At 60.3% G+C, this 16,505-nt stretch overlaps 1 protein-coding gene across 1 annotated transcript in view; it reads right to left on the bottom strand.

Annotated features, from left to right (window-relative positions):
• BSN (bassoon presynaptic cytomatrix protein) overlaps positions 1-16,505 on the bottom strand; it is a 90,772-nt gene that overhangs the window by 4,537 nt on the left and 69,730 nt on the right. Inside the window, 3 exon segments of the mRNA XM_050313192.1 lie at positions 242-2,366; positions 3,121-9,822; positions 10,955-11,467. Coding sequence (XP_050169149.1) covers positions 242-2,366; positions 3,121-9,822; positions 10,955-11,467 — 9,340 coding nt within the window.

Genomic DNA, 16,505 nt, shown 5'->3' with positions numbered 1-16,505 from the left:
ATGAGTGGGAGAGGCAAGCAGCGGGCACGCGCGCGGGGGACAGCACGTGCCGGCAGGGACGGGACGCGGCGCGGCGCGGTGGGGCACCGTGCAGGACCGGCTAACACCGAACACCCAGGGTGGGGGGAGGAAGGCACGTGTCAAGCAAACTGAGGCGGTGAGAGTGTCTCTGCGTACGAGCGGACAGGCATGCCCCGGGGAAGTGCCATGCTCTGGGGTGGTCACCACGGGGAGCCATTACCTTCGCTGTCCGAGACAACGCAATGGGCATCGTCCATGCCGTAGCCCTCCTCGTGCTTGTACGAGTGACTCCTTGGCACGTCTTTGATGTGCTTCTGCACATCAGGCAACGAGTGGCTGGAGCAGAACTGGGAGCAGGGGTCCCCTGCAGACTGAGGACCTGGCCCCCCCGCAGTGCGTGACCCCCCCACTGACTTCCCCAGGGGGCTGACGGGGCTCTCCTCCTCCGAGGGCTGGGAGCGCATGGGCGCCCGCCCGCGGCTCTGGCTCATGCTGAGGGATGAGGGCTTGGAGCTGACTTTCTGGGAGCGCTCCATGCCCTCCCGCTCATAGGACTTGCTCCGGCTGCCCATCTCCCGGCCAGAGGACTTTTCCACCCCATAGCCAGAGGAGCGGGTTCTGCTGCTGCTGGAGTAAATCCGCTCCTCCTCATCCACCAGATCCCGGCTGGAGACGCCGTAGTACTTCTGCTGCTCGTAGACGTTCTTCTTTAGGCCGTAGGTGATCTCATCCTGCATCTTCTTGGCCCTGGAGGCCACGTTGCTGCTGCCAACTGAGGTTGTTGCTGAGTAGGAGGCCAGGTCTGACTCCACGTCTTTGGCTTCTTCAATGGGGGAGAACTTGGAGATCTTCTGCTCCATGCCCTGCTTCCTGTGCTTGCTGCGCTTGGAGGAGATGACGGCAGGTGCCAGGTTTTTGGAAGAATGCTTCGGTAGTGGAGTGCCAGAGCCATGCTTGTCCACTCGTGAAGAGTGCCGGTACTCACTGTCCCCATAGTAGTAGCTCGAGCTGGCGGAGCTCCCTGACACTCTGCCATTGCTCTCTGTGCCCCGGTAGTAGCTGTTCTTCCCACGATAGTCAGGGCCATGGTGGTCATAGATATCCTCCTCAGACTCCTCCTCAGCTTTGGTGTAGCAGCAGGGCCGGCTGGAGCTCTCGGTGTCCCCCAGGTCACTCTTCTCTCTGCCGTGGCGGCTGTCGATGCTCGTGCCCACTGGCTCTGCTTTGTGGCCCTCCACCGCTGGACTCTCCTTGGTGAGCTCGCTGATGTCCTCAATCATCACATAGTTACGGGGGATGTTCTGCTCCAGGTTGGTGTAGAGAGACTCAGAAGAGTAGCTGGCCGAGGGGCCTGGAGTCGTGCTGGTTCTCTCGGCTGGCCGGGTCTCAGGCGCCTTGTACTGCTCGTAGCCGCCGCTCGCCGGTGCGGTGCTGAAGGTGACGTCAGGCACGGCGGAGGAGCTGGTGGCTGCGCTGATGACCTCGTAGTTGGTGGGGATCTTCTGTTCCAGGTCAGCCAGTGAGGTCTGCCGTGGCTTCTGGTGCCCACCAGCTAAGTCCGCTGGGCTCTGGTAGAGGGTGGGCTGTGCTGCCGGCACGGCGGCTGCCCCAGGATAGGCGCTGGGGACTTGGTAGGGATTTGGGGGCTGGAAGCCTGGCTGGGCTGGCGTGGCCAGCTCTGGGTATGTGGTGCCATGGGCCGGGAAGGCACCAGGCGAGGTGAAGGTGGGCAGTGGGGCTGCTGACAAGCCATCCTGTGAGGTGCTGGCTGTGGGGTACTGGGGGTGCTGCAGGCGCGGTGGCGGGAAGGCAGCGGGGCCCTGAGGGGCAGGGTAGGGGTAGGCGCCGTAGGAGGCGGCGGTAGCAGCAGCAGTGTAGTCGGGGTACTGTCCAGCAGGTGTGGGGCGCAGGCCGGCACTGTCGTAGGCGGCGAGGCGCAGGCTGTGCAGCTCGCTGTCTGACAGGTAGTCGCGGCGGTCCCCAGGGTAGCGCAGGTAGGGGTGGTCCCGCCCACCACCCCGATCCTTCAGCAGCGATTCCTTGCGCTGGGTGATGCCCAGCTCCAGGTACTTCAGCTTGGCATCAATCTCCTTTTCCTCCTCGTCCAGCTCCGCCTGCTTCTTCCGCAGCTTGGTGGCCTCATGCTCCACCAGCCTCAGGTCACGGTCAAGCTCCTTCAGCAGGCTGGCCTTGGTGACCGGTGCGGTGGCTTTGGTGGCCAGGCTGCTCAGGTAGAGCTGGGAGGCAGCTGGGCTGGCCAGGGGGACGTGGGGCTCCTCGGGCGGTGGGCTGGGCAGTGTCCGCTTCACCTTGCGTGCCAGTGAGCTCGACTGCAGCCCCCCCACCTGCAAAGCCAAGGGACAGTGGGTCAGAGGGGCAGGTGGGTGTCCCCCCGTGTCCCACCCCAAGCATCACAATGCTCCTCCCATGCCCCGGGGGTTGTGGTGAGGCATCCCACTGTGCACGTGTTCCCCCACGCACCGAGGAAGCGGCGTTTATGTAAAAGCGCAATAAATAGGATGGAAGTAACAGGCAGGGCGCTTTCTGTGAGTAATTACCGGGGTGGCAGCCGGCCAAGTGCCGGGATGGCCGCGTGTGTGCCCTCTGCCGCAAAAAATGCTTTCTATCTGCGGGCACGTGGCAGAGAGACTCGGGAAACTGCCCGGGGTGCTGCTGCCCCAGGAATTGCCCCGTGGCTCCTGCCTGGGCACTTGGCAACTCAAGGCAATCTCAGTGTGTAGAGACAAAGGTGTGAGCAGGAGCCACCGCAATCCGAAATGGAGTTGTGCGTGATGGTGGCTCCGTGTGTGAGAAGGGGGACCCAGCTGGAGCAGGGGAAATGGGATAGGGGACAGCCCTGATCCTGCCATCCCACAGCAGCTCCTGCCTGCTGACAGGCTTGTGCAGCCAGTGGACCTCCAAGGCATCCCTCTGGCTGCCAGTGTCAGTGCATGTCTGTGCCCACTGGCTGCCATCAGCTGCCACAGGAAGCCGGCCTTTTGAAATATTAATTGTCACAGTGCTAATGAAACTGAAATGTCCCAAAGTGCCTCCTGGGGCTGATCCCTGAGGGGAAGGTTGTTCCCTGTCGTGACGTACCTGGGTGCTGGGCAGCAGTGGGTGCTGATAGAGGGAAAACCTGTCCTTGCCGGCCTCCTCGGCGGTGGGGCTGATGGGCTTGGGGTCAGAGAGGGAGCGCTGCATGGTCTTGATGGGGCGTGGCAGCGTCTGCTGGCGCTGGGCTAAGTCGGTGGTGAAGTGCTTCTGTGGGGGGACGTGGGCCTTGTTCAGCCGCTCGCTGGTGGCGAAGGAGGACTCCAGGAGACGGTGAGGGGACAGGGGGGAGACGGGCGAGTAGAGGACCTGGGGAGAGCGGGGTGGCTGGCGGGTCACCAGCTGGGAGAGGGATTCAGCCGGCAGATGGGACTGGTAGCCGATTTCCAGGGGATCTGGCTTCTTCTTCTCGAACTTGCCTAGGGTCTGCTGCCGGACTGCGTGGGGGTCCAGGGGGCCTGTGCTCACTATCTGGAGGTTGGTAGAGTAGGGAGGGATGGTGGTGGGCACCGTCAGCTGGGGGACCACGACGCCAGGTTGAGGGGCTGGCTCCGGCTCCGTCTGGCAGGCCAGGCTCTCACCCCGCTGCGTCTTCTCCGGGGCCGAGATATACTTCACGATCTCCACCCGGGGGTCATGGGTGGTGATGTGGATGGAGGGGGAGACACGGAGGAGCTGGTCAGGCTCTGTCTGCACTGAGCAGTCGCTGATGGTCTGGATGCCCACACTGGCTGTACCGCGGGTCACCCCGTCAGTCTTGCCCTCGGCAGTGGCCTCGGCATGCCGTGAGGCCCTGGAGCGCCGGCGGCGCACGGGCTGCTCCCACTCCCCGCTGTCCTCCTCGTCTGTCTGCACGCTGCAGTCAGCGCTGCGCCGCGTCCGCCGCCGCCGTGACAGCATGTACCGCTCCTCGCCATCCTCCTCGTCTGTCTGCACGCTACTGTCTGCTGTTTTCCTTGCCGCGAAGGCCTCCCGTGTCGCCTCCTTCTCGTAGGCATCCCGCAACCGTGGCATCGAGTTCCTCTTCTTGATGCCCCGGCTGGGCTCCCAGGACTCCTCGACTTGCAGTGACATGTCCGAGGCTGAGCTGCTGAGCGGCCGCTGTGGCACAGTGTAGCGGGGACCGGCGGGCCCCTCTGGGGGTGCCTGGCCCGGTGGGGCCCATGCCTGCCCGTTGTGTGGCAGCCCCCGTGGTGCCTCGGCGGGCCCCTCAGGCGGGCGGGCGGTGGGCTCGACGGGTGCAGGGAAGATGGTCTTCTGCCGCTTCTGCTCCTCCAGCTGCTGCTGCAGCTGGTGCTGGAGCTGGTGGATGTGCTCGAGTTGGAGGCGCTGCTGGGCGAGCTGCTCCCGCTGCAGCGCCAGCTGCGCGTGCCGCTCCTCCTGCTGCTGCTGCAGCACCTGCTGCTTGATGCACTGCAGCTCCTGCAGCTCCCGCTGCACCAACATCTGCTCCTTCTCCCGGTGCCGCTGCAGCTCCGCACGCTCCCGCTCCAGCTCCTCCTGCAGCCGCAGCTGCCGCAGCTTCTCCAGCTCCACGCGCTCCCGCTCCAGCTGCAGCACGTGCTCCTGCTGCTTGCGCTGACGTTCCTCTTCCCGCTCCCGCTCCTCCCGCAGAGCCCCATCCAGTGCCGGCTTGGGTGCTGCAGCTGCTTGCACGCTCTCCTTGGCAGCTGCTGGTGCTGCCGGTGCCTCTGCACGGGGGGCAGCCGGTGGTGGCTCCGTTCTCTGCAAGCCACTGGCAGGGGCAGCTGGGGCAGCAGGGGCTTTGGGAGTGGGACCAGCTCCCGCTGTCGCTGGTGCTGTGCTGACAACAGGCTTCCCTAGGTAGACAGGCGTCTCCATCAGCGAGGCTGCTGGGGCTGGACGGCTAGGAGCCGGGTGGCTTGGGGCTGCGTGGCTCTGGGCTGCATGGCTTGGGGCTGCGTGGCTCGGGGCCGGGAAGCGGTACAGGCCCTGTGCTGCCAGCGGGACACGAGGGGTGACAACGGGCAGCCTGGCCAGGCTGGCCAGTGGTACCGCTGCCACGCCACCAGGGCCGTAGGGTCTGTACAGCCCACGCAGCATGGGCCGCAGCACCGAGGCCGGCTGGGTGGTGATGGGCAGCGTGGAGGCAATGGGCGTGTTGATGGTGGAGTAGATCATGCCGTCGGCGGCCCGCACGGTTGCAGTGGAAGGAAGCATCTGCCGGATGGCGCCCAGGCGGACGCCAGGAACATTGTACTGTGCCAGGTTGCTGAAGCCCTGCCGTCCCTCGGGGAAGGTGGGGTTGTACATCCCGCTGGGTTTGGGCGGTACAGGGCCCTGCTGCTGAGCTGCCAGCCCCCCCGTGCCCCCCTGCCCAGCGCTGGGGCCATAGGGCAGCATGTCGGGGCCATTGGCGTGCCGGCCCCCGTACTGGTCCATGGAGTTGAGGGCAGCGCACATGCGGCTGATCTCGCGTGCCGTGGTGGCGCTGTAGTGGGCCAGGCTGGACTCCTGGAAGCTGGCCAGGTCCCCCCGGGGCGAGAAACGGTAGTCGGAGTAGATGTTGGAGGCTGAGTTGTACCTCCGCATGGGGAATGGGTGGCTCAGCAGCTCTCCCGGTTGTCGCAGGTCAGAGAAGGAGCCGTACTGCAGCCCCTGGCCCAGGTAACCCCCCTCAGCAAAGCCCACGCTGTAGGAGTGCTTCATGGTGCTCAGGTCCACAGCGGCATCGCCCGCCGGGGAGGGGAAGGGCTGATCCCCCTTCGTGTGGTAGTAGCCCATCCCTATTTCGGAGAGGTTTGTGTCTGACATGGAGGAGTAGAGGCGGCCAAAGGCGCTAGGTGGATAAAATTTCTGCTCCTCGTAGAGTGCAGGTGCTGGGGCTGGCTGCTCCCGGTAGGGGAAGGTCTCCGTCAGCTCTGGCTCTCTGCTGCCATATAGGGGCCCGCTGGCTTTCCGTCCAGGCGCCACTGTTGCCTCCCCAGCTTTTTTCTCTGGCATCTTGGAGGTGGGGTTGAAAGCGCCAGTGCAGCTTCCACCAAAGGGGAACTTGTAGACCATGTCACAGCAGGCCACCTGGCTTTCTGGCTTCACGCCCGTGAGGTCCAGCACATTGGTCGGTGCCTCCTCCTTCAGCACTTTGGTCACTGGGCCAGTGGCTGCCTCTTCCATCTGCACCATCATCACCTGGGACTTCTTGCCGCCCAGGGCAAGGAGAGGGCTCTGGGTCTTCAGCTCCACCGGTACCGCCCGGTACACCTCCGAGCCTGGCTCTGGTGGGAAGGACTGTGGAAGGCCACCGGCATTCTGCACCCCACCAGTCTGTGAGAGGAGCACATCCTTCTTTGCCATCTGGCCTGGCACTCCATACCTCGCAAATTTGGTCTGGGGGGCAGCGGCAGGCTCGGGCTTGCCACTGGCTACCCCGCTGGCTCTGACAGTGGCTGTCTGGACTCCCTGCTCCACCTGCTTCACCTGTGCCAAGCACACTGGGCTCCCAGTCCCCTGCCCAAAGTCCACACGGCTCTGGAAAGGGTCTCCATAGACCACAGGTTGTTTGGACTGTGAAAGAATCATGGGGGAGGCGATGGCCAGGCCAGCAGTGCTGGCTGCCGCGATGATGGCATGGGGCTGCTCCTGGGCGTTGAGGTTGATGATCAAGGGCTGGATGGCTGTGGACTGCCGGTTTGGGATGTGGTCCAGGGTCAGGCAGTATTTCCTGGCCTCAGTAGCCAAGGATGTGAGATCCATGCCTTGGTCTGTTATGATGATGGGGGCAGACTTCAGCGCGGTCCGCAAATCCACAGCATTGCTGCTTGGCACCTTGGGCCCTGGTTCCACTCGGGACGTGCCGGGGATGGAGGAGATGCGGCAGAGGGAGATGTTCTCCGCAGGGAGCGCTCCCCAGCTGTATAGCCCTGTGATGCCGTCAGCAGCTGAAGTCACGGCAGGTGCTTTCTGGGCATGGTCCTTCACTGGCTGTGCCCTGATGTAGGCACCTGCCAGCTGCTCTGGCTCCAGTGTCTGGGTGTAACCGTGGGCCAGCAGCTGCCGGCTTGGCCTGGTGGGGGATGAGGTTGGGGACGTCAAGGCGCCAGAGCTGACTGGCTTGGTTTGGCTGGCTGCGTCGGCCGCCAGTGTGATCACCATGAAGGCAGAGTCCTGTGAGGAGGCCTGCCGGGTCAGGCGCGGCGAGCCTGCCCGGTGCGGTGTCTGTGTGCCCTGTGCCACCATGGGGGAAGAGGTGTCTGCTGCAGAGGGACCCTCGTAGGAGAGGACGGGGCTCTGCGTCTGCGTGGAAAACTCGGCCGTGGCCTTTGTGGTGCGGGTGGGACTCTGTGTGGGGGAGGTGGGAGAGAGTGGAGGGCTGGAGGTCTTGAAGAAAGGGTATGTCTTGGGCAGTGCAGGCTTGCTGTCACTCACGGCTGGGAGCTTCTCCCTGGCTGTCTGCACGCTGATCTCCACCGTCCTGGTTCTGCTGGTGTCCTCTGTCTGCGAGCCATAGCTGACGGTGCTCTTTGCTGGAGTGTAGCTTCTCCCAGCTATGGATGGGGCCTCTGGAGCTGGTGAGCTGTAGCTCCGCAGTGCACTCCCAGGGCTGCCAGCCGCTGTCGTCACCGTGCTGGCACCTTTGCTGTAGGCATAAGGAGTGGTGGTAGCCTTGGATACTGGGCTGGGTGCTGCCGGGGCACTCTGGACCTTGGCTAGGTCTTGCCCCTCTTTTGCAAAATGCTGGGTGACCCGGACATCGGGAATGGTCTTGCCGGTGCTGCTGTCAGAGCTGGCAAAGGAGACGGGAGCGGAGAGCTGTGTGGGGCTGGTGCCGGGGGTGAGCGGGCCGCCGTTCTGCTTCAACAGGTCGGCGTAGGCGCTCTCGGCATTGAGGAAGCGCTTCTCCTGGTACGCCTCCTCCTGCCCCTTCACCTTCTCTCCCTGCTCGAGGGCCAGGTCGAAGGAAGACGACTGGTGCATCCTGGAGATGCTCTGCGAGGTCTGCAGGATCTCCTCATACACTGCTCCCACCTTCGGCAGGGCGCTGGGATAGTCAGGCTGGGAGGAGCGTGTGAGGCCGCCGTCGTACCGGTACTCGTTGGCATACTGGTACTCAAAGCCATTCTGGCCCTCGGTGCCGCGGTAGCTGATCTGCTGGTAGGTGCTGCCGAAGGAAGAGGTTGGCTGGGCCTGCTGGACCTGCTGCTTTTGCATCATCTCTGCCTTCCTCATCATCTCCTCGTAGGCTTCCTCGGCGCTCTTGAGGGGCTTGCTGGTGGGCTGGCTGGGCCCAGTCTCCACCTTCTCTGTCGGGGAGTAGAGCGACATGAAGGTGGGCAGGTTGTACTCGCTGCCCGACTTGTACAGCTTGGAGGTCACAGCGTCAAAGCTCTCTGCCTCTGAGTCGATGGAAGGCGAGTACTCAGAGCAGGAGGAGCGGTGCAGCTCCTCCATCTCCGCCGCCTGTCGCAGCTCCTCAGTGGGGGAGGCGTCCTCGATGGGGGAGAGGTTGCTGGGGGGGGTTTTGGAGCGCTCCCTCCTCCGCTGAGCCCTCAGCTCCTCCTTGTCACGCTTGGTCTTGCGCGCTGTGCTCCGGATGCGCTGCTGCTCCACCTCCCTCATCTTCTCCTGTTCCCGCAGCAGCTCTTCTTCCTCCCGCATCTCCTCCTCCTCAGATGAGTCCTCAATGGTGGGCAGCAAGGGGCCATGTGAGCGGTGCCGAGCCTTCCTCTGCTGCTTCACCTCCTCCAGCCGCTGCCGACGGCTGGGGCTGCTGTCACTGTCCTCCTCCAGAGAGGAGATGGAGGTGGGTGAGGTGCCCGAGGTGTAACTGGGCGTCGTGGCTGGTAGGGTGGAGGAATACTCGCCCCGGGACCGCTCCTCAGGGGAGCCCGTCAGGCTCTCCATCTCCAGCTCAGGCTCCCGGTCCAGGCTGGTGTCCGCCTCCTGGCCCATCTCCATCTCCCGGCCATAGCCAGTTGTGCTGTTCAGCTCGATGGTCTTGAATCGCCGCAGCCCACCCTGGGCCGTGCTCAAGTCATCGCCCTCTGCCGCCTCCACCTCCTTCCTCTCCTCTGTGTACATGCTGCTGGCACCGTGTGGCAGGCGCCGCTTGGCCGGTGCTGCCTCTTTGCCCTTCTCTGCCTCGGCCTTCTGCCCGGCTTTGGGGACGCCGTACTTGATGCGCCCGTAGCCTTCCTCCTCCTCTTCAAGGTTGTCCTCCTCTGCACTCATCTCCAGGATCTGCCTCCGCATGAACTCCTCATCGCTCACCTCCGCCTCCCGGCCCTTGGCCCGGGGGGGTACTGGGGAGAAGCCCCCCTCACTGCTGTCCTCCACGTAGTCATGCCGCAGCTTGCTGCCAAACTCATCTGAGGACTCAGCACTTTCCCGCCGCTCCCGCTGGTTATCCCACTCCTCATCCTCCTCCAGGATGTCCTCCAGCTCCTCGTCCGAGTCGAAGGCTTCGGGGGTAATAGAGAGGTACCGTGGCCGCTGCCGTTGTCGCTGGTCTTCCTGTGTCTCCGAACGGCCTTTGCCACGCTCGGTGGTCTCTGGTGGGGCACCCCGGCCTTCCAGGAGGGGCCGCATGCTGCTCTCCAGCTTGGTGAGCTCGGAGGGGCTGGGGGGGCTCTGCCCAGCCAGCCCGGTGCTGCTCAGCTTCTCCTCCTCCTGCTGCACCAGGCCGGTGATCTCGCTCTGCGAGCTGGAGATGCCGTCGGAGGAGTAGCCGGTGTCGCTGAGGCTCTGGGGGCTGCGGGACAGGTCCGGGGGGTAAGGCTTGCTCCCATCCTGTGGGCAAGGGAAAGCACATCATCAGACCTGGGCGGCTCCGGAGCTGCTGCCCCTGCTTCCCCCAAAACCCACTCCCAGGGAGCACGCAGAAGGTCTGGGCAGCACTGGGAGCCAGCACTGCATAAAAGGTGGGGGCCTCCCTCCATGTTCCCAAATGAGTGGCTCATCAGCAACTTGTGTGTACTAACGAAGGCAGGTGACAGGGAGTGCTGCAAGCAGGGCGTGGCACAGCAAATGGCCCTGGGGACAAAGGCATCAGGGAACTAATAAATATGTTTAAAAAACTGGGAGCCCCCAGCTCCCAAACCACCCCTCAGAAGCAGGGCAGCCCCCAAGATCCTCATTAGATACCAGCAGAAATAAACAGGCCCCTTGCATTGGCTTTGCAATTAGGCAGTGTGGGGGGCAAGCCTGCAAGCCATGGGGACAGTGCCATCACACTCAGGGCCTGTCACCCTGCCATAGAGGCACTTCAGACCACTTGGTTTTGGGGGCACAAGGAGCCTCTTTCTGGGGGCTGCACAGCGGTGAGGGGGGCAGCCAACCCCTCCTGGCTGGTGAGGACCTCCTGCTGCATCCCCTCCCCGTGGGGGGCTCTGCTGGTTGCTGCTGGGATGGCTGCTCATGGGGTAACACTATCCCAAGGCAGCCAAATGTTTCTCAAAATTGTACTGAATTTGCAAAAAGTGGGACGAGGAGCTTGAAAAATGCTCACTGCTGCAACATGGAATGTGGGGAAACAAGTTTTTCATTTCATGACAAATCCAACTGCCTTTATATTATTTTAAAACAAATCCAAAGGCCAGAGATGACCTGAACTATCACATTTTGCCCAACTTGATGTAGTCCTAATAACTAGAAGGCAAATACCAGCATGCTGCCATGAAGCCTGCGAAGGTCCTAAGGCATTTGGGAATGCTGAGACACCAGTGTTTGGAACTCACCATTCCCCAAAAGGCCGCTTCCCAGGCCAAATGGCCTCAACAACATGGTTTGTGTTCTGATTTGAAATAATTGTCCCCGTTTGTGAGCACAGCTGCCAGCAGAGGCGCGGTTCAGCACCAAGCCAGCCTGGGGCAGGAAGCAGTCTCTGGGGATGCTGGGAGATGGAGGCACACGCAGAACTCACCTCCTGCTCCTTCGCCCGCGGTGCCTCGGGCAGTGCCCGGCTCTCCTTGCTCTCCACCTCCGGTTTGGGGGTCACACTCTTCCCCTTTGGAATGGCGACCTCAGGAGTTCTGGAAGGCTCTGTGGCAGCTTTGGGCGGTGGCTTTTCCTCTGCTGGTGCCGGGGGCTTCTTTTCTGCCACCACTGGAGGCTTCTTTTCTGCCGCTGCCAGGGGCTTCTTTTCTGCCGCTGCCAGGGGCTTCTTCTCCGCTGGGACGGGGCTGGGAGTCCTGCTCTGCTCGGCAGCCCGGAGGCTCTTGGCAGGCGAGGGCTGCGGCTCAGGGGGTGCCGCTGGCTCGGCGGGTGCGGGTGCCGGTGTGGGTGCTCTCTGCTGCTGGCCGGCGGCGGGCGGCTGGTGCCGCGGGGAGCCGGTGGACGGTGGCTTTGGGGTAGGCAGTGGCATCGGGGCAGGGTCGCCGAGGCTGCCTTCGAGCAGCCGTTGGGTTTGGCAGTTCAAGCACAGCCATTCGTTCTTCTGCAAAAGAGCGGAAGGGAAAACGCTGTTCAGGCTCTGGGGGCTTCCCCCCCAGGCGGGGATCTCAACGAGGAGCTCTACACATGGTGCAAAGGATTCGGCCCACCCAAACCAAATAACCGGCTGTGGGGGGGAGTGCAGTGGTGTAGCCATACCCTACAAACCACCCCTGTCCCTATCCAGAACCCACCGATGTCCAGCCAGAGGGACCATGGGTACAGCACAGGGATTGCATGCTCTGCCCCACAACCCCTCGGCACCACCAGCTCCTTTCATCTCCAGCCTTGTGGTATTTTCAGTTTTAAGCAAAATTAAACAATTAAACAAGGCAGATTACTACTGTAGCTTAACACTTCTCAGCTCCATACAGCTCCTCTCTCGCTCCAATTTGTTTTCTTTGATACAATAAAGGTTTAATAGCATAATCATAACACTTAGGGAACATTTTTTCTAGGTTAACAAAAATACTGGGTACACAAGTGCGCCAAAATTTCCCGAAGATACTACCCAAAGTACACGCTGTGCAGGAAAAGAACAAGCCAATCTCTTCTAGTGAAATTCTCAGCAAGAGCTGTTGTTTTATGGCCTGGAAAAAGCAGAGGCAAGCAGGGCTGTGAGTAGCAGAGAGCCTGCAGGGCTACGGCAGGGGCTCTGCATTAAAAGATCAGAAGCACTTTCCCCACCCCCGGGTCGCCCAAGGGCTATTTTTACCCACCCAGGAATGTCCAGGAATAGGGGCCTGACATTTCCTTCCCTTTAGATGTTTCAGCATCTTAAGTCTTTTTGGTTTTGCTGCTAACAGCACAAATATGCTCCAGGTCCTTTTCCCAGACTTCTCCTTTGCTGATCCATGCCTCCCAAAGCTCGGGGTGGCCAACCTCAGAGGGACAGGCCCCAAGGAGCTGTCACACTGTCAGAGAGGTGGTCTTGGTCTTCAGCTGGACCAGCCTGGGGCCAGGGCTGTGAGCTAGCTGTGCTCCCTGGGGCCACAGAGACCAAGGACTGCCTGTAGAAGACGAGATTCACCAAAATGACATCGAGGAAACCGCCTCAGGTTGTGCCAGAAGAGGTTTAGATTTGATATTAGGAAAAATTTCTTTGCTGAAAGGGTTGTCAAGCACTGGAATGGGCTGCCCAGGGAAGCGGTGGATTCACCTTCCCTGAAAGATTTAAAAGACATGTAGATGTGGTGTTTAGGGACAGAGCTGAATAGGCTTGGCAGTGCTGGGGTAAGGGTTGGATTATCTTTATCTTAGGCATCTTTTCCAATCTAAACAATTCCACGGTTCTATTTTACGACATTAACTCCCACTACAGGACAGCAGCGCTGTGATAGCCTTGCCCAGGTTATGATGAGATGCCGGGGGTGGCCTGGAAGAGTGGCCTTCCCCATGGACTCTTCATTCCAGCAGCAATCCCACCCAGGAGCAGCCACCAGCCCACGCCCTCTGGGGAGCAGAGGGGTGGGAGGGCTGCTCCTGTGGGGATGGGGCAGGCGTGGAACATTCTCCCACCCCCAGCTCCCCCCAGCAGCCCCTGCTGTTCACACAAACATCTTAAGAATACATTAGAGCTTCGGAGGGCCATTAAAAAAATCCCTTTCAGCACAGTAATATTTAATTACTGCTTAATCAAAGAGAAAGTCTAATTAAGGGGCAAGTGCAGCCTATTGTATCTTAATGATTGCATTTGTCTTCTTTTATTTCAGAACTCGTTCTCATCCCCGTGCCTCTGAATCAGATCTGCTCGCCCTGCTCCGCTGTGTAATTATTCCAGACTGCAGAAGGAGATGTGATTGTGTGACACAAATTGAAACCCTGCCTCATGGAAATACGCGACCTTTCATTTTTCTTTCAGGGATCCCATTTTCCTTCGCCAGAGCTCCCTCCCCGATGCAGGCAGTGAGGAGAGGGATGAGATGCAGAGGGGATGGGCTGGATGTGCCAGGGCAGAGCTCAGCTCAGCTCCTGCCCATCCCTCTCTGCCATGCCATGGTACCAGCTCCCAGCACGATCCTGCAGGAGCTGGAGGAGATCAGCTTGCCTTGAACTACCTGGACTGCCTCATCCAGGGCATTGCCCACGCTCCTGATGTCCCAACGTGCCAGACCATGCTGGCTGGCAGACCTCTGGATGAGGGATGGGCATGGCTGCTTTTGCCCTTTCAGGGCAAAATTCAATCCTAGAAAGACCATGGAAGACCAACAGTGGCCACCAAGTACCAACTGTGGATGCTGAGTGCCAATCAGGTCCCATCCAGGGAGGTGGCTCTTGTGTCCATGGAGAGGCAGAAGTCACTGCTGGTGTAATGTCATCAGCATGAGGCTTAGCCAAAGTCTCCAAAACTAGGCAAGCACAGCATTGATCCCTTTCATGGGGATGTCCTATCCCTGGAAGCGTTCATGGCCAGGCTGGATGGGGCTTTGAGCAACCTGTTCTAGGGGAAGGTGTCCCTGCCCGTGGCATGGCCATTTTGTCCATTGCTTGGAACAAGATGATCTTGAAGGTCCCTTCCAACCCAAACCATCCTATGATTCTGTGATCTGATGGCTCTTCAGGTTGCTCTGAGCCTCCTCCCTCAGGTTGCTCCCAGCTGTTGCTCTGCAGCCACTCCTCTTGGCAGCTGCCCCAGTTTGAGCAGCTCACCCTGCCATCCTGCTCTCACAGATGTGACAGCTCCACTCTTCATGGGACCGCACTAGGAAGTGGATAAGGGAACAATCTCTGTTAAAAATAGCCCTGCCAAAAAGATTGTGGAGCTTCACTCTGAAAGGCTCCTCATCTTTCAAAGCAAGCAGGAAGGCACAGGTACAGCGTGGAGACAGGAACCAGGGAAAGGGCAGGTGGAGAGGGTCCTTGGCCTTTGCCAGCCATGAGAGGTGCTGGCCAAGCCTGGAAACACCCAAAACAAGAGGCTGGCATATATGGAGTTTGCATTTTCTCTTCCTGGTTTTTCTTTCAGCACCTCTGGGGTCTTCCTGGGGGACCTTGCTGACAGTCCAGCATGCTGTGCTTCAGTCTGAACCCCTGTGGAAAATCACTGCATGGTTACAGCCTTGGATGGCAGAAAACCAGTAAGGGATAAGTGAATTTTCCCGAGCTGTGGGAGAGCCCTGTCCCTGTCACAGCCAGTGCTGTGTGGAGCCGTGTGTGAGCACAGACCGTGCTGCAGCAGCCAGCGTGGCGTTTGCCATCACATCCCACACTGGCTGCAGTGAACACTCCAGCAGCAGCAGCTGTGAGCTGCCCGGCTCCCACAGGCACACCAGGGAGAGAGAAATCCTGCCCGTGGCAGCTGCAGGAAGGTGCAGGCAAACAAAGCTGTCCGTGCCTCAGGGAATGCCTCTGGCAAACCATTCAGAGCTTTTCATTCCATCCTTAAGAGACCTCTGCAGCCCCATCAACCCCAGCACTGACACCTGTCCTGCATCTGGGTGGTAAAACCCAGAGGCTCCACCAGGATGCTGAAGCTGAGGCACCTCCCAGCCCCGTGCCAACCCCCCACGCTCTGCTGGTGACAAATGATCCATCCCTCTCCTGTGGTCCTGCAGCATTAACAGCTTGGTGTTTGGTTATCCCACAGCACCTCTGCTCCCTCTCAGGAGGACGGGCTCTGAAGCAGCTCCCTCCTCCTTATAACTTGGCCTGGGGCATTTCCCAGTGAACACAGCCAAGGGGATTAAGCTGCCCCTGAGAAACATGCAAACACTGGAGGACCGTCTGGTTTGCTAACAGCTTGTAAATCCCCATCGAGATTAACCAGATCCCACGAAGATAATAATAATTAGGCTGTATTTAGTGCTTCGCATGTCCAAACCCTTGGATATCCAGGAAGTCAGGGTGCCCCTCACAGAGGTGGAAAGCAGTTAAGGAGCTTATGGCAAAAGCACAGTGGTGCCTGTCTGAAGATGCTGGAAACCTTGGCCCTGATCAGGATTGGGATGGGGGCTTGCCTGGTACTGAGGTTTGCTGCCTCAGGATCACCGTGGGGGTGGGCATGGGGGGTTTAACTCCACGGAGCGCAGGCGATGGGGAGCCGGGGCTGAGGAAGGCTGTGGCACACAGGGATGGAAGGATGAGGAAGGCTGTGGCACACAGGGAAGGAAGATGGGCAACACTGCTGAGATGCAGAGTGGGCTCTGGGCAGAGCAGAGCATCAATAATTAAAGAGAGGGATGAAACCAAAGCGCACCTGAGATGCCATCTGAAGTGAAGAGGCGCTGGCATGGCAGGGCACACTGGAAAAAAGCCAGCTGGAAGCAGGGGGGCTAGGGTGCCAGGGGCTGCCCAGCCCAGCTCGTTATCAGCTTACAGGCCTCAGGTTCCTTGCCTTCCTCACCTCAAAACCACCGGGATTTGCAGAGGAGTTATGGAAAAAGTGGGTTTCTGGAGAGAGAAGCAGTGGTGGTGTCACAAGAGGCAGGACAGAGCTCTAGGTGCAAGGCATGAGGGACCGAGAGCATGTGGCTTCGTTCAGGGCATCATTATCAAGCAGTAGTGACCATCCCAGTTTTAAACTGTGCACCGTGAAAGTGGTATTGGGGAATGCTGGATAAGTCTGCAATTCCTGCAGGCTGCTGAAGGGGCAGCAATGGCCATGCCAATTGCTGCCCAGGCTCCCCCCGAGGGGGTGAGGGAGGGTGGGCAACAGGTGGGGTCGGTGTGCATTGAGGGGCTGCAAGGATGGGGCTGTGCCAGCCACCCTGGAGCTCTGGAATCGGCTGGCAGGTGGCCCCAGCTGGGCTCGCCAACCTCCGCCGGGTCTTACCCTGCAATTGTTTTAATTTACTAATGGGCTACAACAAAACTGTAATTAACTAAAATAGAAGTTTTCCTGCATAATTCTGGTCAACGTTACCACTTGGCAAGTTAATTAAACACTGAATCCCCCAGCGCCGCCGGGGCTTTTTTTAACGATGGAGCCAGAGAGCTTCAGCATCACAGTTGTGAATCCTCTGTTCAGTGACTTGGAGGTCTGAGAGACTTGGTGGGAGCCAGTGATGCCAGAGGCTTCCCAGCTTCCCCAGTTAGCTCCTGGC

Source organism: Myiozetetes cayanensis, unplaced genomic scaffold (genome assembly GCF_022539395.1).
Source record: "Myiozetetes cayanensis isolate MyiCay16 unplaced genomic scaffold, myiCay2020 scf18, whole genome shotgun sequence".
NCBI classification, from domain to species: Eukaryota; Metazoa; Chordata; class Aves; order Passeriformes; family Tyrannidae; genus Myiozetetes; species Myiozetetes cayanensis.
Note: the sequence above shows the minus strand (reverse complement) of the source record. Positions and strands in the feature narration are given on the sequence as shown.